General features: G+C 48.9%; 1 protein-coding gene across 8 annotated transcripts in view; it reads left to right on the top strand.

Moving 5' to 3' along the window:
* The window catches only part of IDS (iduronate 2-sulfatase), a 40,500-nt gene extending 17,120 nt beyond the window's left edge, over positions 1–23,380 (top strand). Inside the window, exons 3-11 of one of the 8 annotated variants that reach the window (XM_045050358.1) lie at positions 1,623–1,759; positions 2,420–2,597; positions 5,574–5,662; positions 8,238–8,438; positions 9,888–10,058; positions 13,558–13,684; positions 15,554–15,727; positions 19,000–19,182; positions 20,955–23,380. In XM_045050358.1, coding sequence (XP_044906293.1) covers positions 1,623–1,759; positions 2,420–2,597; positions 5,574–5,662; positions 8,238–8,438; positions 9,888–10,058; positions 13,558–13,684; positions 15,554–15,727; positions 19,000–19,182; positions 20,955–20,989 — 1,295 coding nt within the window. In that variant the 3' untranslated portion in view covers positions 20,990–23,380. Of the gene's footprint in view, positions 1–888; positions 1,164–1,622; positions 1,760–2,419; positions 2,598–5,573; positions 5,663–8,237; positions 8,439–9,887; positions 10,059–13,557; positions 13,685–15,553; positions 15,728–18,999 lie in introns of those variants that run through there. The other 7 variants (XM_045050357.1, XM_019824418.3, XM_004000953.5 and 4 more) reach the window with 7 other exon arrangements.
* Positions 23,381–25,453: the final 2,073 nt, after the last annotated feature.

The raw sequence follows: 25,453 nt of genomic DNA, 5'->3' as shown, positions 1-25,453 counted from the left end.
CACGTGGCCCTCTCCAGGGACAGTTACAATATGGCTTTTCCACGACCAGTGGGAGAATGCCTCTAAGTGTGTGCTAACAAGATGGACTCATAGATACATCCTAATGTAGTCACACATGTGAAATGCTATCTCACCTTCACCATATTCTACTGGTTAGAAGCACAGGTTCTACCCACGCCCAAAGGGAGGGGATTATACAAGGGCACGACCTAGTGGGGGTCACCTTAGGGTGTGTCCACCGCAGCTGTCAATGAATACTAATGAGGCTTTGCCTGACCACCCTATCAACAATAACATGCAAATCCACCTGGCCTTATATTTGTCCAGACCCTGTGTGCCCACTGGCGTTCTTTGTTTATTTGGTTATTTAAGGTCTGCAAGCCCCACCAGGGCAGGCACTTTGAACTCCCGAGCCGCCAACAGTGCTTGGTATACGTATCTGCGATACTTAGTAAGTATCTGTCGAACAAATGCATAAACGGGGGGACCTTTCAGATGGAGGAAGGCAGCTTCTCAAAGAGCTGCATTGAAGGAGAATGTCATTGGGCTGGTCTGCAAGGAAGTGTGACTTTTATGGAGTGACGACGGAAGGGAAGGGCTTCCAGGTGGAAGGCATAACAGGAGCAAAGGCAAAGAGGCAGAAAACTGCTGGTTAAGGACAGGGGTTGCATCGCAAAACTTTGGACACACCTGGAAAGATTCCAGCATAGCTCCCCAACAAGGGAGTAACCCGCGGCTTGGCTGGTCTGCCAAGCGGGCGGGGCAGCTGGGCGGTGCTGGCGCTGCGCTCGAACCACGGCCCCGCCCCCTATGGCCGGGATCACGCGCAGGGGCCTCGCGCAGCACTAAGCCCCGCCCCCGAGGGGCGGGGCGGGATACGAGGTGCGCAGGCGCACTAGCATCCGGGCCGGCTCCAGGGCCTGTGGGGCCGGCCGCGGCCACTTCGCGCAGATCGCTCAGGTGACGCTGGGCTAGCGGCGGGCCCATCCGCCGCAGCCTGTCACCATCGGCCCGGAGTGGCCGCGCCGGGACAGAAATGCCGCCGGCCGGCCAGTGTCTGCTTTGGCTTGGCCTGGTCCTGGCCTCCGTCTGCGCCTCCCTTGAGTCTGCGGCGCCCAGCAACTCGACCACAGGTGCAGCCTTGGCTCTCGCTCAGATTTCGGGTTCCGTATCTCCTTTCCTGCCTACACCGATCCTTAACTTCCTGTCTCCGTCCCATCTGCTATTCTTTCTAACATCCAAACTTACTTTCCTCCCTCTCTCTGTCCCTCCCTCCATCCATCCTTTCCTCCCTCCATCCATCCTTCCCTCCCTCCCTAAATTCTTTCCTTTCGTCTATCCTTCCCTCCCTCTCTCCCTTCCTCCCTTTCTCTCCCGACTTCGTCCAGGCTTGAGGCCATGCCCAGAGCCTAATCTTGCCACCCAGGACTGGGGCTGCTTCTGTGCACCCACTCCCACCCTCCCTGAGACACAACCCTCATCGCCCCCTCCCTGTCTTGGTTGGCTGGGCTGTCCAGGGTGCAGGGGCCAGCCTAGGACCATTCAGTACCCTAGCACCCCCCATGGGTGGGGGTTCACTGTCAGTGCAGGTGATCTCACTGAAGCTTCTCTCTCCCATGCAGGTCCTCTGAATGTCCTTCTAATCATCGTGGATGACCTGCGCCCCTCCCTGGGCTGTTATGGGGACAAGGCCATAAGGTCCCCAAACATTGACCAACTGGCATCCCGCAGCCTCCTCTTCCAGAATGCCTTTGCCCAGGTATGTCTAGGGACCTCTAGGTGTGGATGTGTACCTTGTGCACTGAGGGTTGGGGGATGGGGTCCTCTCAGCTATGCTTAGGTGACACTGATGGTGCCAGGCATGTGTTTTTTAGAGCGAAGCATAGTCTGGAAAATGGCAAAAGAGAAAACCTGGTTGTGCACTGGCAAAGAAATTTGTGCCTTCAAGCTTGGCAGAGGGTGACCATCCCCTAACATGCTCAGGATGGTCCTGCCCAGCTTGCTTGCCCAAAGAGGATTGTCTGGTGCTGAGAAGGAAGGGGCATTGCAGAATGCCACTCTCCGGTCTGCTGACCAAACTTGGGCAAGCACCATGCAGCTTGCCTTGGTGGCATTCCTCCCTGAGCCCCCTCATGGGTCTGCCCTCAAGACCCTTTCCTGCTCTGTGTACCTGTAAGACTCCATCACACAAAAGGACACAATAATCTGCTGGTTTGAGGGATTGAGTCCTCCCCTGCCTCTTCCTGGGAAGACATTCCTGGCATCTGGGTGAGGCCCAGATCCCACTGGTTGGCTTTGAGATCTGCATGACTCAGCTGCCAAGCTGTTTACTGAGGACTCTTGAGGTTGCCTGGTTACCTTTTAGCATCCAGACTGTTTTCCTCTGAGGACATTTTCCTCTGCTTCTGCTCCCTTACAGCAAGCAGTGTGTGCTCCGAGCCGTGTATCCTTCCTCACTGGGAGGAGACCAGACACCACCCGCCTGTATGACTTCAATTCCTACTGGAGGATACATGCTGGAAACTTCTCTACCATCCCCCAGTACTTCAAGGAGAATGGCTACGTGACCATGTCGGTTGGAAAAGTCTTTCACCCTGGTACTGCCTGCCGTCCAAAGTCTGGGTTCTCTTGTGTTCTGTGCCTGAGGGCCAGAATCCCCTGCTGGGGCTGGGGCTATCTTTGCAGAGGGCTGTATGGGTTGGGTGGACCCCTCATTAGTCACCACTGTCTTTGTACAAACTCCTACTTCTCACCTTAGCTTCCTGTCCTCACCACACATGAAAAAGGGTAGTGGGACTTTCTTCTTTCAGAAACGAGTCATGATGCTGTTTGGTTCCTTCGACTTCTCACGCAGAAGGAAGGGCACTGGCTGGGGAGGTGCCAGTGCTGGGTGTGAGTCCAGCTCTGTGCCTGACCCTCTGAACCCCAGGATCCCTGTCAGTAAAGTGAGACCAGGGCAGCTATGCTGATTTGTCCAGTGAAGAGGCTGCGCTTTGGTGGGGCTGCTGCTCCCCGCCTGTAAGGTCAGAAGGGAGAATGTAAGCTGGTGCCCTTAGCCTAAAGAGTGCCAGGGGCCACCAGCGCTAACTTTCAAGACTGCCTGATAAACTGGCTCTCTTGAATGCCAAAAGGGGAATGCTGAAGCACAAACTTTAAAACGGTTTTTAAACTTACTGAAGCTAACACATGATTATTTGACGGAAAGTTGGGGGGGGGGAGGAAAGCAGGAAGTAAAGGATATGAATTACTTGTAATTGCACCACACTGAGGAGGACTATATTTTGAGGTTCCCTTGTTGCAGACATACTATTTTTCTGATTTGAGATTTTTCCTGTACAGACAGCTTTATGTTGTGAATGTTTTAAACATAAACTCTTCCCCACATAGCTGCCCTTCGTGCAAAGTCACTGTTAACGACAGCGTGGTAGTCTCACGTGCAGATATGCTGTGCTTTCATCCAGGTTGATTTCAGGTTTTCTGTGTCACACGGAACCCTGGGTTGAACATCTCTGCAGGCAGGGTGAACTGATGGGCAGCAGCACCAGGGATCCGGGCTCCCGCATTCCAGTCTCAGCTCTGCCACTTCTGAGCTGTGCAGTTAACCTTGGGCAAATTGTTCTTCCCCCTTGAGCCTCAGATTCCTTCCCTGGCAAATGAGTTGTAGCTGCCTTGATCACCTCCCAGGGTAGCGACCCAATCCAGGTAGTTCAGGAGCATGAAAGGGTGTTGAAAGCCCCCTTTATACGACAGTGGTGCTTCTTGCTAGGGACTACGACTAATGTTTTCAGGAGCTTTCCCTTTGCTCACTGGTTACACGGGCAGGCTCAAGAGCCTTCTGGAGCCCAGCTGGCCGGTGCAGGTTAAGGATAACGTGTGGCTTGGCTGAGTCGGGCCTGGTTTTAGAAAGCAAGTGTATCAGGAATGACGTTGTGTAGCCAAAGGCCCACCATCAGGGACTTCCTCTGCTTGGTGCTTACCTCATACTACCCCTTGCCTGAGCACAGCTGGAGGGGAGAGACGAGCCTGGGGAACAGAGGGACTAGAGCAGAGGGGAGGTTGTGCTTCAGGAAGGGAGGCTAAAGAAGGCCCGAGTGGCGTTGTTTGGCTTCATTCCTCCTGGTAATTAGATTGTGGAATCAGTCTGTAAGCACCACGTCTTAGCCAGAGAGTGAGAGCTTTGCCTGCGGTACTTGTGGAAATCCATTTTTCAACTGGGTCTTTGTTCTTAAGACCTTGTTCCATGAGGCAAAGACCTGTTCAGGGAAGACAGCAGCCACCATTGATTGATGGCCAGGCCCGTGCCAGTTCTTGTGCTGGCCACTCCTGTAATCCTCTCCTCAACAGCAAGCACAGTGGGTTTTTATCATCGTCATCATCTTCTGAGAAGGAAATTGAGGCTAATGGAAGTCAAGTGGCTTGCCCAAGGTTGCATGGGTGATAAGGAGCAGTGCTGACATTTGAACCCAGCCTCCTCTGGGTCCAGCGGCTTCCTCTGCTCCCTCCACTGTGCATTCTGTGTCAATGAGCCCTCCACCCACTGCCCCCTTTCCCTCCAGTCCTGCCTTGCCCGGTGCTCCCTGCTGGAGCCCTGGGTCACTGTGCTGGGGATGCTCTTTCTCCTGTGGTTCTGCCTACATTACCCTCCCTGCCCCCTCCTATCTCATCCCGCTGGGCAGCACTTTCTGTCGGGTCCCACACACGCCCCACTGCCCGCTGTCACTCGACCCATCGCGTCTGTGGCTTCCCTACTTACACAGCACTTCTACTGTCTAGACAGGGGGCTGTCCTTCCATGGTTTTGCTGTTATTTTGTCTTCCCAAATAGACGAAGGCTGCTGAGCTTAGGGGTGGGTTTCTGCTTCGTGAATGAGCACTGAACCAGGTGTCCTAGGGCATGGATTTGAGTCCCAGCTCACTCCTCTATATCTGGTTGGCATCAGCTAAGGCACCGACCTTCCCTGAGCCTCCCCTTCCCCACCTGGCCCGTGGTGGTGCTGCTGCCTCTGCTCCTCCATTGTAGGACAGGGTAGAGGCTCCAGCGAGGGCTCTGTGGGGCTCTGTTGCTGCAGCTGGCTGGCTGACCTGAGGGGGCCTTCCTCAGGGCCTAGCATGAATAGCCAGGGCTTAAGGGACTACGGGGTCGGATGCTTACTACTCAAATAGAAACCTAGTGAGTTAGCTTTAAGGTACATTTTTTAAATGTTTATTTATCTTTGAGAGACCACAAGTGGGGGAGGGGCAGAGAGAGGGGGACAGAGGGTCTGAAGTGGGCTCTGCACTGACAGCAGAGAGCCCGATGCAGGGCTCGAACTCATGAACTGCGAGATCATGACTTGAGCCAAAGTCGGACGCTTGACTGACTCAGCCACCCAGGTGCCCCAGAAACCTAGTGAGTTGGCTTTAATGGGGACTTCTCATCATCTGCCTAAGCTCTTGATTTTATAGATGAGGAAACTGAAGTCCAAAGAAGGAAGATGATACTTCCCTCGTTCACAAAGTTTTAATTTGGAGTGGGGAGGGCATTGGAGGACCCTTCAGATTTTATTTAATGACTTTCTTTTTTCCCCTCTCAAGGAATATCTTCCAATTATAGTGATGATTCTCCATATAGCTGGTCATTTCCACCTTATCATCCCTCCTCTGAAAAGTATGAAAACACCAAGGTAAGGATGTGAAAGAGGTGGTATTCTGTAGAGGAACTGCTTTTTTTTCCTGTTTAGCAAATTAAGGTTAACTGCTGTATATGTCACATGTTCTTTCAGGTTGGTTATACAGTGAAGTCTGTGATCGTGACGTGGCAGAGACAGATGTCAGGATCTTTAGCATTAGATCCGCTGGGAGAGGTGGCTTCGTTTTAGAAGCACATGGATATGGCTTGTTCTAGAACCTTATGCTCTAGTGTGTAAGGCTCATTTAATGGCTGCCGGGTGCTTACTCTGGGTAGGGAGAAGAGTGGCTTGTCCTCCAGGGGCCTTGGCCCAAGTTGGGAGAAAGGCATATGTACATATATATGTCTGTCTCTCTGTCTCAGGCCTAACGGATAGGATCAGGTGCTGAGACCTTTGACGGGGGTTTTGAAATTTTAGAGCATTACAGAAAAAAAAGGAGTCTGCAGAGAACTTTAATCTTAGTGTAGAGGAACCTGCAATGTAGAAATGAAACTAAACACCACATTTAAAACATTCAGAAAAGCAGCTGGAGAACTGAGATAGGACATAACTCCTCTGAGGTTTTTAAAGACCTCATATGGAGGAGGATGTGGATTTGGGGGAGGCGGTTGGTCAGGGGAGAGGAGTATTCTAAATTTTTGACAACCTTCCATTTCAGAATACACAGCAAGAGCTCAGGGCTCTGGCCTTTGGCCTGTGCCTTGAGTACTACCAGAGTGACACTGGGAAGACATGTCTCAATGCTTTCATCCCCTGAAGCCGTTTTGAGAGTTTTTTAGTGACCTCACTTATAAATGCTGGCTTCTGTCCTCACTCCCCACATTCATCCTCAAAGCATTGGGTCTGACTGTCCCAGACCCCCGTGAGTGCTGCAGCTCATGTGTAGCTATAGGGTGAGCAGGTGCTGGGCTGTCTTGCCTGGGGGCGGTGTGGCCAAGATTGGCCTGTGAAAGAATGCTGCTTTTTGGGATGGGGCAGCAGCAGCTGGGTGTTTGTGAGGCCAAAATCATGGTCAGAACTGACCTTGGCCTTGTGGGCACTATGACCACTTTGGGCAATGAAGCAATAGGTTCCATTCTGTGCATGGCATCGTTGAAGATGTGGAAATTCCATGGATTGTGACCTTATCCAGTTGACTGGGACTTTGTCACTCATAAGTCTTAGTCTGTCTTTGAAATTGAAGACAGGGGTTTTTTTGTTGTTAAAAAAATGTTTTGAGATATAATCGATACACCATAAAAGTCACCCTTTTAATGTGTGCAATTCAGTGATTTTTAGTATGCTCAGGGTTGTGCAACCATCAACAAATCCATTTAAGAGCATTTCCATTACTCTGGAAAGTATGTGGGTACCCGTTACCATTCATTCCCCATTTTCTCTGAACCCTTGGCCTATGGCAACAACTGATCTACTTTCTTTCTCTATGGATTTGCCTATTCTGGACATTTTGTGTAAATGGAATCATACAGTATATGGCGTTTTGTGTTTGGCTTCATTCATAGTGTTCCTGAGGCTCATCCACGTTGTAGCATGTATCAGAACTTCATTACCTTTTTTTTTTTTTTTAAAGATTTTATTTTTAAGTCCTCTCCACCCAGTATGGAGCTGGAACCCACAAACTTGAGATCGAGAGTTGCATGCCTACTGACCGAGCCAGCTAAGCTCCCCAAAGCTTCATTACTTTTTATAGCCAAATGGTATTCCATTGTATGGAGGAGATAACACGTTTTATTTATCTGTTCATCAGCTGATGGACATTTGGGTTTCCACTCTTTGGCTACTATCAGTAATACTGCTATTCACGTACAGGTGTTCGTGTGGCTTAACTTTTCATTTCTCTTAGGTGGAACTGCCAGGTCAAGTATCTGTGTGGACGTAGGTTTTAATTTTTTCCCGGTATCCACCTAGGTGTAGAATTGCTGGGTTACACACTAACTCTATGTTTCACTGTTTGAGGAACCCCCTGAGTGTTTTCCACAGTGACTGTAGCATTTCACATCCCCAGCAGCATGTATGAGGGCTCTGGTTTCTGCCCATCCTTGCCAGCACTTGTTAATGTCCAGTTTAAAAAATTCTAGCCATCCTAGTATTATTGTCTGTCCAGTTTTAAAAATTCTAGCCATTGTAGTGGGTGGGAAGTGGTATCTCATTTTGGGTTTCACTTGTGTTTCCATGACGACTAATGACATGAAGCATCTTTACATGTGCTTTTTGGCCACTTATCTGTCTTGTCTGGAGAAATCTCTGTTCAAGTACCTTGTCCATTTTTTAATTCGCTTATTTTTTTTTTATTGAGCTGGAGACAAATTTGTTTTGGTCATTCATTTACATGGGCTTCCTTTAATTAATTAAGGCCTGGAGACAGAAGATGAACAGCAAGAAGCTAAGTGCTGGTGGATTTCTGGCCCAGGCCAGAAAAGACGAAACGTTTCTCTGTTTTAGTTCTAGTTGAATGATGAAGATTTACAGGCTAGTGATATGAATGTTAAATCCTCTGTGTGTGCAGCCTTCATGACTCCTGTTTCTTGCATTTCAAGAGCTGACAGCGTTACATGTTTTGTTTTCAAAGACATGCAGGGGGCCGGACGGACAGCTCCATGCCAACCTGCTTTGCCCTGTGGATGTGGCGGATGTGCCGGAGGGCACCTTGCCTGACAAACAGAGCACCGAGCAAGCTATACGGTTGTTGGAAAAGATGAAAACATCAGCCAGTCCTTTCTTCCTGGCTGTTGGGTATCATAAGCCGCACATCCCCTTCAGATACCCCAAGGTGAAGATCTGGCTGAGGGTTGATCCAGCACAGCTGTGACAGCTCTGTCCTTTCTCGAAGGAGAGATTAGTGTAGTGAGGGCGGCCACATCCTGCCGGCCCTGTCGCTGGGGTGCCCGATGGCACTATTGTACTCAGTGGTGTGGAGATGGGATGCAGAGGTCAAGGCTAAGAAGTAGACTTGGGGTGTGTAAGAATCTTGTTGGAAATGCTTGGTTTCCTGCCTCCCCCACTGGAGGGTTTTAGTTTTTTTCTCTTGGACTCCGTGAGCATGTGCTGGGTTGGATGGTAAAATCACCAGAGATAAGGGAGTCAGAGCCGGCTGCCAAGGCCCTCGGTAAGGGATGGTCCTTGGGGGCACAGTTCCAAGGAACGTGAAGCCGTGTTCAGTAGTTGGCACTCCCCCTGAGCCTGGTGGGTCAGATCCCTTCAACACAGAGCACTGCTTGCATGTCCGTCATTCAGAGCATGTAGTCTCTGCTGTTTAAAAATCCTTTTCAGTTTTTCCCTGTCGTGTCTTCCCCAGGCCTAAGCAGCCCATTCTTTTGACTTTGTAAAGAATGCCCCTCACTAGTGATGGATGTAGAGAGCAAAAGACATGTTCTTTGATGCTCTGACTGGCGCAGGGGATCTGGCCCTCCCAGCCGGGGTTAACCTGGCAGGCCTGGCTGCTCTCCTTAGAAAGGTCTGCTTGCGAGGCTGGGCTTTGGCTGGCCTCTGGGAAGCTGGAGTTGGCACCGCTCCCAGAGCGATGAGTGGCTTTCTGTGCCCAAACTGTTGACGCAAACTCCCACTCTCCTGCCTGGAGTCTGCAGTTTGGGTATGTGAGGGCAGAGGGTGCCCGGGGGAGTGACCCCAGGAAGCAGCCAGGGTGCTGAGGCTTTAACGAGCTTCCGTGCCGGCAGCATTTCACACATGTTGGCACACCGCTCCCTGCTGGGAGGATTAAGTACATCCTGTGTGACCTCACTGGGAGAGGATTCTGGAAACTTGTGCCTGGTCTCCCTTGGGCATTGCCCACGTGGCTTTGCTGATTGTGTCTGCTGCCCTTGCACTGTCATCAGGCACAACCACGGGCGTGCCTGAGCACGTTCTGTGAGCAACTCCCAGGGTGTTGCCAAACCGGAGGGAGGTTTTGGGAACTGGAAACACCCTTCCACGCCTTTTCCACTTGGAGGGGAGGTGGGAAGTGGGGATGGGAATAGGAGGGTATTGATATATAGGAGAAAAGAGAGCCGTTGCTGCTTGGTTCATAGAAAACGAGTGGCGATATCATTACCATTGGCATCTTGTGAGTGTGACCTCAAGTCTGACTTTGTAGTGTCAGTGAGCTGCCGTGTAAGTGCATCACAGGCTTAAAAAGGCAGTATAAATATCTGTAGAGTCCCAGCCTTGTGCCTCTGCCAGAAAAGAATGACAACCTGGTGTCTTTGTGTGCTTTTCCCCCAAGGAATTTCAGAAGCTGTATCCCTTGGAGAACATCACCCTGGCTCCCGATCCCCAGGTGCCTGCTGGCCTCCCTCCTGTGGCCTACAACCCTTGGATGGACATCAGGCAGCGGGAGGACGTCCAAGCCTTGAACCTCAGTGTGCCCTATGGCCCAATTCCTGTGGATTTTCAGGTACCAAGGACATATTTGAGGGAATTATTGGGCACTTCTGGTGTGATGTCATTGGTGACACCACTTTTCTCTATAGACACCACTCTACCCATCGTGTCTTCCTAAGAATCTTCTCTGTGCTAGGTGTCTTGTGAGGTGCTGAGGGTGGGGTGGTCTGGAGGAATTTCGGATGTAGGGGGTGCTGAGTAGATGTAGTCTCCCAATCAGTGTCTCCACTTCCAAAGAAGGAGGCATCTGGAGATTTGGTGATTCACAGGACGTAGGCACCGGGGTAGGGAGGAGGCCTGGACGACCATCACTAACTCATGGGGGTGCTGTTCAATCCAGGTGACAGCTCATCAGCTGTGGGACGGCGGGCAGCTCCTGTGTAGCCCAGAATGTTTGTTTTGCTGGCACTGGCAGGTCCTCTCTGTGGGGAAACCTGCACAGGTGCCCATCACTCTCAGGCGGTGGTGTGGTGGGCAGGGCCTTGACACAGAGGGAGCTGGGGCACCAACGTGGCTGTCCCGCTGCGACATCTGATGTCCCTTTGCCATCGCGTGGGGGTGGAGCAGCCAGAGTTAGAATCCTCATGCTGACTCATCAGTCACCCTCCCCCTGGAGTACAGAAACCGTGCTGACCAATGCTCTTTCTGGACTATTCCACACGCAGCCCTGCCCTTCTGTTACTATGTGAATACACCAATAGGCAATCTACCATGGAAGGTAGACGGCAGTGTTTTTAAAGGCTGCTTCCTGGACCGCCTGCATCAGAATCCCCACAGGGGCTTCTTATAAGCACAGAGTCCTGGCGTCACTCAGACTTAGGGAGTTGGGAGCTTGAAGTGGGTCCTGAGAACTTGCATTTGCAAAAGCACACCTGGCGATTCTGATGCACTCAGAGGTTTGGAAATACTGCTACAGGGCACAGTTCCAAACACCACAAAAGGGTGAGGGATGTGCGCCCCTCGTATCTGTTGGACTCCTGAGGTTCGGAGGGCAGTGGTAAGAGTTTGGAGAGGAGTAGATTCACCACTTGGTCCCATTCCTAACTTCCCAATGCCAGGGTTCTGAGAGCAAGGCTGCGCGAATTGCAGCTCTGAGGCCACACCTGGATGTTAGTGACGGCCACTTAAAATGTTCTTGAAATGGGACTGTGTCCCAGGAAGGGTGCCCAGTGTTTTATGTTGCTATCTCGCTTGGTCTGCATGGGAAGCTAGTGAGGTACCTGCCGTTGCTGTTGTCCAGGCTTCTCAATGGTCTGGGTTCAAATTCCCGTTCTGCCCCATACCAGCTGCACAACCCATGGCAAGTCATTTTACGTCTCTGAGCCTCAGCTTCCTTCTCTGTAAAATGGAAACGAGGTGGAGAAAGGTTTTCAGCAGGGAGCACAGAGCACATACGAAAGCGTCTAAGTGCGAGCTGCGTGTGAGGGCTCCTTCAGGTGCTCTCCTCCCCTCCCCACACCCCTCCTCACGGGTGGTGCAGCCGCCCAGAGGACCTCCCTGGTGTGCTTGTGTGCTCCTGCCTCTGCACACTCACCTTGAACTTGGGCCCTGCTCACTGTCCTCTTGCAGCTTTGGGTGTCTGTGCCCAGGCCGCATCTCACTCCACTCTTGAGTGTCTCAATTCTGCCCTCTCTAGCCTCTGGCCCTCTTCCTCAGCTCCACATGAGCCAGTGACCTCAGGGGCCACACTCGGGGTTTGCCACCTCCCGGGTCCACTCCTGCTCGCTCATCACCCCGACTGACCGCAGTCTCTTCTTCTCACAGCTCCCTCGCTCCATGTCTCCGTTCTCCACATGCCTCATGGGGATTGTGAGTGTGGCCCTCTCCTCTCCCCCTGGGTCCTGTCCCCTCTGGAGTCTCCTCCTGGGCAGGTCGCTTATTGTTCTTGCCAGCTCCTCAGTACACTTGTGCTCCGATCCTTGCCTCACCTGCAGTGCTCCGATCACACAATGGTCCCGCCACCTACTGTGCTCTGAAACCCAAGTCCTGAGGCTGCTGGAGTGAATCCAGGCAGCCATGAGGTGGAGACATGCTCATGGGCCCAGCCTCCAGCCCCAGCAGCCCATCCCTGGGGGCTCTCTGCTCAGCACTCCCTTGACCTGTGCGGCCGCTCAGAACCCGTGCCACTCTCCTCCTGCCCCTTCTACCCCTCTGCCCCATCTCTCGGCAGATGATGCCACTTGGGATTTCAGAAATGGAAGCTGGTGGACAGTCCTGGGGAGGGGACACCCAGGATGTGTGTGGGTACTGACCTGGGCCATGTCCCCCTGGCCAGCTGTGTGTCTCCAGGCAAGTTAATCCACCTCTCCGAGCCCTGGAATCTTCCCGTGTCATATGGGAATGTTAATGCTCACCTTAAAGGGTGGCTCCGAGGATCGGGTGGCACCCGGCAAATATTTGGTAAACAGCGCTGTTGGTAATGCCCCTTACCGGTCACCAGAATCGTGCATGCTCGTGTGCTGGGCTGTGGCCATCTCCCTCATCTCGGAAGAAGAACAGCAGGGACCACCCCCACCCCACCCCCTCGTCCCATCGCCATGAGCTCCTCCTTCCTCAGAATGGAACCTTGTTTGGAATCAGGGTCATTGCAGATGTCATTAGTTAAAATGAGGTCATACTGGAGGGGCACCTGGGTGGCTTAGTTGGTTAAGCATCTGATTTTGGCCCGGGTGATGATTTTGCGGTTTCACGAGTTCAAGCCCCATGTCAGGCTCTACGATACAGCACAGAGCCTGCTTGGGATTCTCTTTCTCCCTCTCCCTCTCTCTGTCTCTCTGCACTTCCCCCGCTTGTGTGCATTTTCTCTCTCTTCTCTCTCTCTCAAAAATAAACATTTTTTTAAAAAAAAGATGAGGTCATACTGGAGTCGTATGACCTGTGTTCTTGTACACAGGAAGAAGGCCATGTGAGGAGGGAGGCAGAGATTGGGATGATGTGGCCACAAGCCCATGGGCACCAAGGATGCCAGGAACCAGCATAAGCTGGAAGAGGCAGCCCCCTCCCTCAGAGCTGGCAGAGAGAACCTGGCTCTGCCGACACCTGGATCTCGGACTCTGGCCACCGGAACTGGGAGATAGAACATTTCTATTGTTCTAAGCCCCCCAGTTTCTGGTCCTTTGGGAGTGAATAGAGCTTTGGTGGGGTCTTTGGTGCCACCCTCAGTGGGAGTTTGGAGTGCCTGGGGGATGAGTTTCAGTGTACGGGGCCATTTCCTGGGACCCGTAAGATTATGTGAAGGAGACAGAAGGGGATAGTAAGTGGCACATCCATCTGCTGTGATCTGTGCCCTAAAGTGAAATCTGATTCACTTAGAAAATAATCTTCCTTTTGGATCTGCTGCGGACCCAGATTTCGCCGGGACCATGTGGGCGAGGGGCTATGGATAGTGGGGAAACACACGTTATGTTTTGGCTGGGAGGGTTAAGGGCGTCAGTGGCGGAATGCTCAGGTGACACTCTTCTGTGCGCCACTGCAATTCCAATTGCACTCACTCTCTATTTTTTAATGTGCAGCGGAAAATCCGCCAGAGCTACTTTGCCTCTGTTTCGTATTTGGATACACAGGTTGGCCACCTTTTGAGTGCTTTGGATGATCTCCAGCTGACCAATAGCACAATCATTGCATTTGCCTCAGATCATGGTAAGCATTTTCAAATACCTTGGTGAGTCACGCAAAACATAGGAACTTTTCTGTGAAATGTGCTTTTCTAGATTGCCTTAAACATAGGCGTGTTCTCTTTTGAGAATCAGCAGTGCCCCAAGTCTGGGGTCTCAGGGTGCTTTTATGATTGTCCTATTAGTCCTGGGACCTCTCTCCGTGGGGGCGGGGCCTCTTGGGTACTAGGAGCGTCTTGGATGCTTGGGAGGGGACCTGATAGCAACCTTTTTTTTTTTTATTGATGAACTCAGCAGGAACCCTCCATTTGTGTCGGGAGCCCTTTTAACCCATGCTGCTCATCTAGACTGTTGGAGGATTTCAGTTTTTCTTAGGAGGATCCAGAAGAAGCCTGGCAGGGCCCCACAAGGCCCTCAGACCTGACTGCACCCCTCTACTCCCAGCCCCGATGTTCTCTCTGCCAAGAGCCTGGGGCTCGCAGTGCTTTCTCTCTTTTAATTAAGGCAGTTTCCTACTTTTCCAAAAATGGAAACAGTTTATTTAAAACTTTTTTTCTTAATTTGAAATTTTTATCAAGCTCAAGAATAGAGGCTAAACAACACCCCCCAGTCCCCATCACCCTGCTCCCACGTGCCCGAGGCTAACTGGTGCTGACAGATCTGGGATCCGTTTGGCAGCCTTTGGTTGTACATATACATGTGACGGTGGAGTGTGTGTGTGTGTGTGTGTGTGTCATATATGGTCATGGAACAAGGCAGAATCGATTGTGCTTATAAACTGTTTTGTTCCCTAGTTTGCTTTTTCCACCTAATGTCACAGACAGTTCTCCATGTGATTTCTCACAGGCCTGCCTTAAGCCTTGTAAAGTCCCACATCATTTTGTCTTCTGTGGAGGCATCCTAAGTTTTCGCTGTTTCCTGATGGTTTGCCATCCCCTCTGGCCCCTCTTTCCCGTGCCCAGTTCCTCTTCCAGTGCTCACACAGTCTGGTGCACCCATGAAGGCCAGGCCCACACGGAAGCTCTCTTTGCTCTGAGGCAGCTGCACTGATGACAGATGGTCCTCCTGAGACTTCCCACCTCCCAACCACAAAAGCCTTCTCCAATCCATACATGGCAGCTTGATGTGGCTTTGGTTATTTTGTAACACGAACTACTCAATGTGCAATCTCTTTCATCTTTTTTATGTCAAAACGGGTGCTCCGATGCAGACATTAGAAATTTCCAGCCTGGGGTATTCAAGCTGTCTTTTGCAAGGGATGGATGTTTTAAGTCAGGGTTAAGAGTTTTTTTTTTTTTTTTTTTTTAATCAAGGTTAAGGATCTCAAATCAAGTTATTTTTGTTTGGTCTGTGGTATATTTTAAAAATTGAATAAGCTATCCTTGTCTTTTTAAAATGTGAGTGATAGTGCCACAGTGTCACAGCTCATTGTTCGGCGGCATGCCATCAGGTGCAGACCTGAGCCTGCGGGACTTGTGTCAAGGGAGGCCAGCCCAGGGCTGGGCAGTGGCAGCGCTGGCTGTTGGAGCCCCCGTCCAGGCAAGGGGAGCCCCTCTCAGCAGGGGCGGCACGTATGTGCGGGGCCATGGGTCCCTCAGCACCCAGCCTGGGTGCAATTGCTAGTTGTTTGCTAAAAGAAGATAGTTTCATTTGAGAATTTAGTATTTTTTTTTTTCCTTTTAGAGTTTCCTCATTCAGGACAAAGGTCTAACTTCAAATAAAGCAATACTTAGATTTAGGGGAAGTCCCCTTTTTGTGGTCATTATAGAGGAATTTCTTCTGATGAGTGTTTGTTTCCTCTGGTTTTTACAACAGGAAATGAAACGGTATCTAAAGTGGGCAATGAATAATATCATTATTCGTTTTCTGTCATTCTGTGCTTTTTATGACCCAGGGTGGGCTCTAGGTGAACATGGAGAATGGGCCAAATACAGCAATTTTGACGTCGCTACCCGTGTGCCCCTGATGTTCTATGTTCCCGGGAGGACGGCTCCGCTTCCAGAGGCAGGAGAGGAGCTTTTCCCTTACATCGACCCTTTCGATTCTGTGTTGGAATCGATGGAGCCAGGTATAAAATACACCGGAGTGATGTTGCTTGATAGTAAGCTTTCTTTAGTTTACATGTAAATCACCTTACCAGTTCAGAGCCCAGGGCTTACCTGGTCCGTCTTCCTGCCCGGTGTTGGCATTCCTGAGTACCTCCGGGTCAGGGAGGGGTGGCAGGGCCAGAGCCACCAAGTACGGCCCTCGTCCACGAGGAGCATGGAAGATGGGGAGTGAGGAAGGAGTAGGTGGCACCCCCAGGATGAGGAGGACTATCGTGGTGGTGACAATAGTGCGCTCCAAAGCTGGGAGGCAGGGGTGACAGACTCCACCAGGGCTGGGGCTGTCCCCCTACAGATGAGCATGACTCTTGCCTGCACACTTCTACGGGGACTCGGCCCTTTGTGAGGAAGACATTTGCCGTTTTGGCAGCTTACCGGTCTAGTGAGCCGCTGGATCTATCAAGTAGGCCAGCTGACCTGCTTCTGCACTCCGCAACAATGAGCAAGTTTACTTTGACTTCCACGTGCCAGTCCATCCCAGCCTTGAAAATGACACCAATACCTCTCTTCTCTAGGCTGAGATCCCCTGGCCTGCAGCCGTTCTTTCAGGCCCACAGTTATTGTGGCTTCTGTCTTCCAGAAACTCCAGTTTAAGAAAAAGATTTCCAGAAATGTCCCTTGAACAAGATACCCCTTGCTACAGCATGGGGCAATCTGTGCAGGTTCTTTGTGAATTACTTCCTAAGTTGATCTGCTCAGTGCAGAGATGAGTCATGTACTTCAGATGACATTTGCTTTTTTAGGGGTACGTTTTCCATGAACTCTCAGAAGCCAGGTTGTTCCCTTTCTGGACTTCTTTCTTTATTTATTCCATCTAAATCCATTTAACATCTAAATCTTGCCCTTTATATTGATTTCTATTAAACATTTTTTTCCTTGGTTCTGGCCTATCATCCTGGCCTTTCTGGATCTTTCTCAGTTTGCTTTAAACAGCCCAATTTTATTTTCTCTACACGTGATTTTCGTGTGCTTCATGCTTTGCCTTCTTTCAAGTCATTGATAAGGTTAAACCTTTTCAAGGCATGATTATAGCCCTTTGTTTCCTTGGAGAAATCCGACCGGTTGAGAATGTTTTGTGCGTTTTTTTTGAAACTTTTTGGGGGAGGTGTTCAGCAAGTTGTAAATTCACATAACTGCACTGTTCCCAGTTTATGCCCCAATTTTATCTCCAGCCTCTGTCTCTTCCCTGAACTTTGGGATTGGGTTTCCAACAGCTTGTCCCACTTGGCCAGCCTGATGTGCCCAAGCTGGGCTTCTGGCCTTTCACTGTAAGACCTTCTTGGCCCTCTTTTCCCTCTCAGGGAATGGCTGTGCTGACTCAGGCCAAAAAATCGTGGAGTCCTCCTGACCCCTGCCTCTCTTCTGTCCTCCATATGTAATACGTAGTCCTCGTCAGCAAGCCTGTTGCTGTCCATTCAGTCTGTCTGTACTGCTTCTCACTGAGTCATGCTGCCACCCTGGGCCACACCGCCACCATCTCCTGCTGGATTCCTGCAGTGGCTTGCTGAAGTCTCCCTGGTTGTGCTCGTGGTCCCCTGGAGTTCCTCCTCCTCGCAGTGGCTGAAGTGATCCTGTTAAAACCCGAGTCAGGTGGTGTCACAGCCCTGCTCTGGAGCCTCCTGCATACTTCACTGAGTGGAAGTCCTTATAGCAGCTGACAAGTCCTGATGGGATCTGGGCCCCCATTTCTCCCTGACCTCACCTTTTTACAGGCATCTGGGGTACCTGTCTTGGGCAGCAGCCCACAGTCTGGATTTGTGTCATTGCTTCCTCATGACTAGATTCAGGGTAAACATTTTTGACACACACACTAGACATGAGGTTGTGTGCTTCCTTGGTGTCACAGTGGGGGCACTCGGTGGTGGCATGTGCCATTGTTAGTGATGCCAGATTTGGTCCTGATTAAGGTGGCCATGTCGGCCAGTCTTGCCATTTTATAAAAGTATCTTTCTTTAAGCTTCTTTTCTTTTTATTTAACTTACAAATTAAATATGTTGAAATAAAATTGGGCAGTATAAAACGAATTCTTAAAGATCCAGAAAGGCCAGAATGATGGTCCAAAGCCCAGACCGGTTTTAATAGGAATCAACAGAAAGTACAGGATTGAGACTTTAAAGGTGGATCCACCACAATGAGATGCCATTTCCTATCCATTATCAAAATCAACAGAAAACTCCAGCACTGGGATGGTGTGGAGAAACTGGAACCCTCACACTGCTGGTGGGGATGTAAAATGGTGTAGCCACTGTGGAAAATGGTTTAGCCATTCTTCAAAAAGTTAAAGGTAGAGTTAACGTGTGACTGGGCAATTCCACTCCTAGGTATATAGCCCACAGAATTAAAAACAGGTATTCAAACAAAAACTTGTATCTGAATGTTCATAGTATTATTCATAATCACCAGAAGGCTCAAGCACCCCAAGTATCCACTGCCAGATGAATAGATAGGCAAAATGTCATCTCCCCACATAGCGGAATGTTACTCAGCCTTCAAGAAGGCAGGACATTCTGACACCTGCTACAACATGGATGAGCCTTGAGGACATGATGCTCAGTGAAGTAAGCAGTCCTAAAAGGACAAATACTATGTGATGCCACTTACACGAGGTCTCTAGAGCAGCCAATGTCATAGAGACAGAAAGTAGGACAGTGGGTGCCAGGGGCTGGGGAGCAGGGGAGATGCGGAAGGTAGTGTTTAATGAGGAGAGACTCTGGTTCAGGAAGATGGAAACAGTTCTGGGCATGGATGGTGGTGATGGCTGCGGAACAGGGTGAATGTTTGTGATGCTGCTGAAGTGGACGCTACAACATGGGTCAGGTGGTAAGTTTGATGTTGTTCGTGTTCTCCCACAATCTAAAGGAGATGTGCTGACATCCAGGAAGGAGTCATCTGCAGGGTGACACTGTTGAGATTCTGAATATCCTGTCCCACAACAGATTTTTACCTGGTGGCTTGGGCTTCCGTGGGTGATCCTTGCCTGAATCAGTTATTACACTGATGGCTCCAAAATTCACATCATTTTTAAAAGTGCCAGCTGGTTGCGGGCACCTTCAATTTTGTGTCCTCTAACTGGGTGAGGTGCCGAGTTGGCATTGTTCCTAAACTCTTGGGCCAAAAATACATGTAAAAAAACAAAAGACAACGCATGGTGCCCAGATGGGCTCCTGTCCTCATCCTGTTGGCTGTGCAGGCTTCCGTAAAGTAGTCCATTCAGCAGGATCGCTTCCTGTTTCAGGCCGGCGAGTCATGGACCTGGTGGAACTTCTCTCTCTCTCTCCTACGCTCGCGGGACTTGCTGGCCTGCACGTCCCACCTCGCTGTCCTGTTCCCTCGTTTCATGTGCAGCTGTGCCGAGAAGGCCAGAACCTTGGGAAGCATTTTCAACTCCAGGACCTGGGAGAGGACCCGCACCTTCGTGGTAATCCCCGTGAGTCTATTGCCTATAGCCAGTACCCCCGGCCCGCAGACTATCCTCAGTGGAATTCTGACAAGCCGAGCTTAAAAGATATAAAGGTCATGGGCTATTCCATACGCACGATAGACTATAGGTACACTGTGTGGGTTGGCTTTGATCCCCGTGAATTTCTGGCTAATTTTTCTGACGTCCATGCAGGGGAACTGTATTTTGTTGATTCCGACCCTCTGCAGGACCACAACATGTATAATGACTCCCAGGGCAGAGACCTTCTCCAGTCATTGATGCCTTGAGTCTTGCCAAGCACTGAGGAGGGCGTACGTAATGTGCTCCCTTCCAGCTGGGGAGAGGAGGAGTTAGAGCTGGTTATTTGGCGATTACCCACAATATTGGAAGCAACCCGGGGGTAGGCAATCAAAGCGTGCATCAACAGTTTGGCCTAAGAATATGTAATAGCCCAGCCCTTTGATTCTTTATTGAGTCTTCATTTCTACTTGGTGATCAGACTGAACCATTCTTTCCCATTGTGAACAATCATAGCTTATTTATCGAATGGATAAGTGTAAAGTGAGCAAATGAAAATTGTCATTCTTTTAGACATCAAGACCATAATAACCTAACATAACGCTATAGTCAAGAAATACTGGAATTATTTGCAGAATTTAGTGCATTTCAAAAAGTAACCGTATGTCACATGCTGTTTAACACTAAGTTCCTGGTTGTTTTGTTTATAATTTAATTATTTAGCCCAATATATTCAAAATATTATGTCAGTATTTCAGGTTTCTTTTTAAAATGTTAAATAATAATGCCAGATGCATTTAAGTCTTATCTTCAATTTTTGTTCTTAAGATTGCAAATTTTCAAAATCCAAAGGTAAAATAGGCATGAAGTGATTAATGTGGAATCTAGGCATGAAGTGATTAGTGTGGAATCTCTATATCAAATGGTACGTAATGCTCAGTAAACCAGAGGCATGAAATGTATGGGAAATTCAGTTAAAAATGTTCAAAAAAAATGTTCAGAGATGTCTGGCCCAAGTAATAATTTGTTAGCAAGTAATATGACCCTTGACCTCAGAGATCACCTCTTGAAAGGCACTGTTATGTGTTACGTTATACCTGTATCCATGAATTGAGTCACTCAAAACTGTTAAGTGTTTTCCTTCTTCAGGAATAGTTGGTTGCAGATATCCACTTATCCAGGAGGCCAGAAATATTTGACTTTTAATTGCTGATTAAAGACAACACTAATTTTATTAAATTCTAAATTATTTTGAGAATTGTTAAAACTTCATTAGTATAATATTAGGTGATTTCTAATCCCCTGGAATGTAGTTCCGTGTTCCCCAAACATGAAAGTAACCAGAAGGCAGGTGGTAGTAATAAGCTTAGCCTATTAAAGAGGGTGGGATCGTCACAACTCCTGTTAATAACAGTGGAAGCTGATCAGCTATCAGTAGTCATCAGAGGAGTCAACCGCATTCTAAATCAATATCATGTGTAGTCCTGTATCAAAGTGAGTCATTTCTAGTAATTGTGTCTTTTAAGTGCATCAGTGCTTAATGGTAAATGCTTGTGAAACAAACTTCAGCAAATTAGGTTAAGTTACTTCTGTGTATTAAATTGTAACAAAAAAGGCAAGATATCATGTTAAGAGATTACTTCAAATCAGTAGTTTCGACGGTTTTTTGTTTTTGTTGTTTTTTTTACTAATTAGCCTACAGTAGAGGTGCATATGGTAACACAATGCTCTTCTAATTGATTGTGACTTAGTGTCCCGGCAACAACGGTTTCTAGTTGAAGAGTGAAGGGCCCTATTCATCTCTCCTGATCCTGAGGCTCATCTTTCTTCTGGATGCCTACGCTTTACTTGTCGGTGGGTTCCCTGGGCCTTTTATTTCTCCTTCTTTGTCCTTTTTACCGCTCTCATCACTTCCATGAAGATTTTTACAATCCAGTCTGCAAATTCCTCGTGACATATGTTCAATGTGTTTAGCTTTATCTCCTCCTCCACAGTTACAATGATAAGTTTGAACACAGGCCTTTATCTCACATCCGTGTGCTGTGCCTGTTGGCTGCAGTATGTACACTTCCTCATTTTTTCTCGCTCTATTTCTTGAGGCACAGCTTTAGTGTCAAAAATCGCCACGTTCTGCTTTCGCCGAAGTTGTTAGCTGAACTGCGCCAGAAAAGAGTGAAGTGGCAGATACATTGGGTGTGCAGCTGCTGTTTTGGCCCGTAATTCGCCAGGGTGACCAAAGCCATATCGGAGCCGGGTCCACGTGGGGGCGCTTTTGTGTGTGGATCCGCCTCTACCGGAAGTGCTTCTGTCTCGTCTCTCCTACTTGAGCACGCGGCGTCAGAGTGCTCCTTGGCTTTTAGTTTTTCTTGGCCTTCCCTTTACAGATCTCTCCCTTTAGAAGTTAAGGCTGCGTTTCACATTCGATGGGATGCACATACTCTCACAGGTTGTGGGGGGGCTTTCTATTTTTGACACCGAACCCAATTTAGAGCCACTGTTTGTTTCCTTTTGCACGTCTCTGGCACACGTTGGGATGACTAGCCGCTTTCTGGGTTTCCGATGTCCAAGCTGACCACGTTCCTTATCTTGACTCGGCCTAGAGTAAGCATATCTTTGTGGCTCCATGTGACCTTTCTCTGATCTCACTGAGCTCGACGTGTTTTATTAATGGTTCCACAGTCACTTTATTTGTAGAAAGCCCCATATCACCTGAGCAGGGGTTCTTTGATACAGTTCAGTTGAAACCAGACTAGTGACCCAAGAAAGGTTGAGTGGACCTGTCTCCATGGCTCACAAACATGAGGGTACGCCAGAACCACCCGAAGCCTTGCTAAAATCCAGCGTGCCAGACCCTGCCTGCCGAGGTTCTGATTCATTGCATCTGGGGTGGGGCCTGAGAATGTGCATTTCTTACAAATTACGCTGCTCCCCCGAAGGCCACACTTTGAGAATCACTGCCCCTAGTTGTGTGCTGTCCAGTGGCAACTAGGCACATGCGACTGTTTACATTAATTAAAATGAAATAAACATTTCCGAAGCAGAATCGAAGTTGCACTTGCCTATTTCAAGTGCTCATCAGCCCTGTATGATTAGTGGGCACCATATTGGATAGCACAGATCTAGAACCTTTCCATCGTGGCAGAAAGTGGAACAGAGCTGCCCAAGACTAACTGCGTGAGCTGGGTCCACCTAGCTGTTGGCAAGTCCCTCCTGTGAGTCGATTCTGCACCCTAGGTTTGCATGCAAAGACTTGTCTGGAGGCGAGCCAGGGATGTCAGGTTGAAGCGTGGCGCCGGGAGCGCCCTCTGGCAATCGGCTCTTTCCTCCCCCACCGCTAGTGCCATCACCATCTCCCCAGCCCTTCTCACCTCCTTCCGAGTAGCTTACCTCCCCCTCCTCTTTCCTCCCTTGCCCCTGAAGAATCCACGTGTCTTCCTGAACTCCCTCTTTGATCCTGCCCTTTGAGAACACCGTCAGTGCCTACTACTGGGTCTCCTCAGACCTTCGTTGAGCAGTCAGAGTCTTCCCTGACTCCACAAAGCCCCTTTCCTCGGCTGACCAGTTTTCATACTGGTCCCTGACTCTCCCTGGCCAATCCCTACCTCCTTGCCCACCCCTAGGTTGTCCTACCCCCCCCCCCCCGTCCATTCATGACCATTCTTCACAGCCACTCACCTGCTCCCATCTCCAAGAAGCTGAGGCTTTGTGACTCTAGAGTGTGTCATGGCATGAAATGAACAGGAACATCACTAAAGAATCTTATGGCTGCTTTGGAAAAAGGTATCTTTTTCTGAACGCAAAATTAATGTGTTAATTACAGAAAAATTGGAAAACAAATACAGTAAAAGGTAAGAATATGCATCAGTATTTTGCCCCAAGATGGTCACTGAATATCGTGTCTTCTCTGGGGTATGAATGTTTTACATTGCTGTGATCATGCTCTGTGTTTTATCGTGCAGTTTTATATTATTTTTTTCACTAAGTATTATGTGTGGTTACTGCAAATTTCTGCAGATACTTTATGATGGTGGTAATATACTTTGTTGTGTACTTTTACCATAATTTACTTAACCTTCTTTCAAATTATTGAAAATTTAGCTTATTTCCCGATTTCCAGTATTGTAAATAATGCTGTGATGAACAACTTTGTGAATAAAATGTTTTTATGTACATCAAATGACTCCCTTAGGCTGGTCTCTCAGTGCCAAATTGTCAAAAGCTTCTCGATTTGGCCCCTCTCCCCACTCTCCTGCTACCTTAGGGTAGTAAAACTAAAAATAAAGCAAACAAGCATACAATAATAAAAAACATAAAACCAAACCCCGCAGCAGACCCCACCCCTAATGATAACAGGTGAAAGTGGCATCCTGTTTTACCTTCTAACTCTTTGCTTATTACCATCCTTAAACATTGCTCTCTCTGTAAAATTGTTGGGCATTTGGGGTGCCTGGGTGGCGCAGTCGGTTGAGCATCCGACTTCAGCCAGGTCACGATCTCACGGCCCGTGAGTTCGAGCCCCGCGTCAGGCTCTGGGCTGATGGCTCGGAGCCTGGAGCCTGTTTCCGATTCTGTGTCTCCCTCTCTCTCTGCCCCTCCCCCGTTCATGCTCTGTCTCTCTCTGTCCCAACAATAAAATAAAAACGTTGAAAAAAAAATTTTTAAAAAAATAAAAAAAAAATAAAATAATCAAACAAATTACTCTTTCCCTGCGCGATTTTTTTCCCCCGGTAAACACAGGGATCCTTCCAAATCTGGAGATTGAATAAATATTCATTTTCCTTTCCTGATTTTGTGGTTGCTTTTATACTTAAGTTACCCTGTCTCTTCACCCTGTTATCAGAATAATGTATGCTCATTGTATAAAATTTGGAAGACATACGTGCCAGATGGTGAGGATGACCACCATGTCCAGAACATAGCCACTGTAGACATGTGTGCATTTCTCTTGGCTCTTTTTCCTACCCACATACATATGCACAGATGAAGACGTTTTTATCTGTACACAGATGAAATCCACATCCAATCCTGTATCCCACCTCTGTGATCTGAAATAACGTTGGCATTTTTTTTAACATCATTAATGGCTTTTGGCAAGAAGTCATGATGAGTGTGCCACCCTTCCTACATTAATCCTTTTTTACTGAAATTTTCAAATTTTTGTATGCAGTAAAAAAATTGTGGTAAAGTGCGTATAACATAAGATTTACCATTATGTGTGCAGTTCGGTAGGTAGCATTAAGTCCCTTCACGATGTTGTGCCATTGGAACCTCATCCACAGAACTTTTTTCCTCTTGCACAACTGAAACTCTGTCCCCATGAAACACCCAACTCCCCATCTCCCCCTCTCCCCAGTCCCAGGAACCACCATTCTCCTTTCTGTTCCTACGAATTTGACTACTCTAGGAACCCCATGGAAGCCGAATCATAGAATATTTGTCATTTTGTGTCTGGCTTCTTTTACTTAGAATATCTTCAAGGTCCATCCATGTTGTGGCATATATCAGAGTTTCCTTCCTCTCTAAGGCTGAATAATACTCCATTGTATGGATAGATGACACTTTGTGTCTCCATTTGTCCCCTGATGGACACGTCAGTTGTTTCTACCGTTGGACTATTGTGAATAATGCTGCTGTGAACATGGGTATACGGTTATCTGTTCAAATCTCTCCTTTTAAGTACTTTTGAGTATATATCTAGTCTGCATTCATCTTTAATCACTTAAAACTGTTGGAGTGTATGCTGAGAGATGAGCAAGCTGGTTGGCGGAGCCTCACCCTGGCTACAGTGGGTAAGGTTTCTCTGAATGATGGCAGCAGGCCGACCTCACTGATGCCTGCTGGGGTTACCAAGCCATCATTCCTCACTGTGTGAGGGGGGCTTTGGGTATCAGTTCCAAAATGGAGCTCAGCCCCTTCTCCTTGCGCAAGTCCAGCCTGCAGATTACAGCTCCTTTGCAGAGTCTCTTGAATTTGGCCTGGGATTGGGAATTAAACTAGAACCCAGGTGCCCCCTTTGGCTCCGCCCATTATCTCTTTTGGCCTTAGGTAGAGCCCATTGTGGTTGAGCCTGCTGTCAGCCTAGCCCCCTTCTGCCCCAGTGCACTTGGTGTCCCCTCACCTCTCCCAGGCAGTCTCTCCTCTATACACGAGAACTTGTAGCTGAGAGGGTTGTCACTAGCCAGTGCCCTGGGATCGCCTACAATGTTACGATGATGGGTAAGAGCCCTCACCGCTCTCAGGACTTGCCTCC

This window comes from Felis catus, chromosome X (genome assembly GCF_018350175.1).
Source record: "Felis catus isolate Fca126 chromosome X, F.catus_Fca126_mat1.0, whole genome shotgun sequence".
Classification (NCBI taxonomy): Eukaryota; Metazoa; Chordata; class Mammalia; order Carnivora; family Felidae; genus Felis; species Felis catus.
The sequence above is the reverse complement of the archived record's forward strand: the minus strand, read 5'-3'. Positions and strand labels throughout refer to the sequence as shown.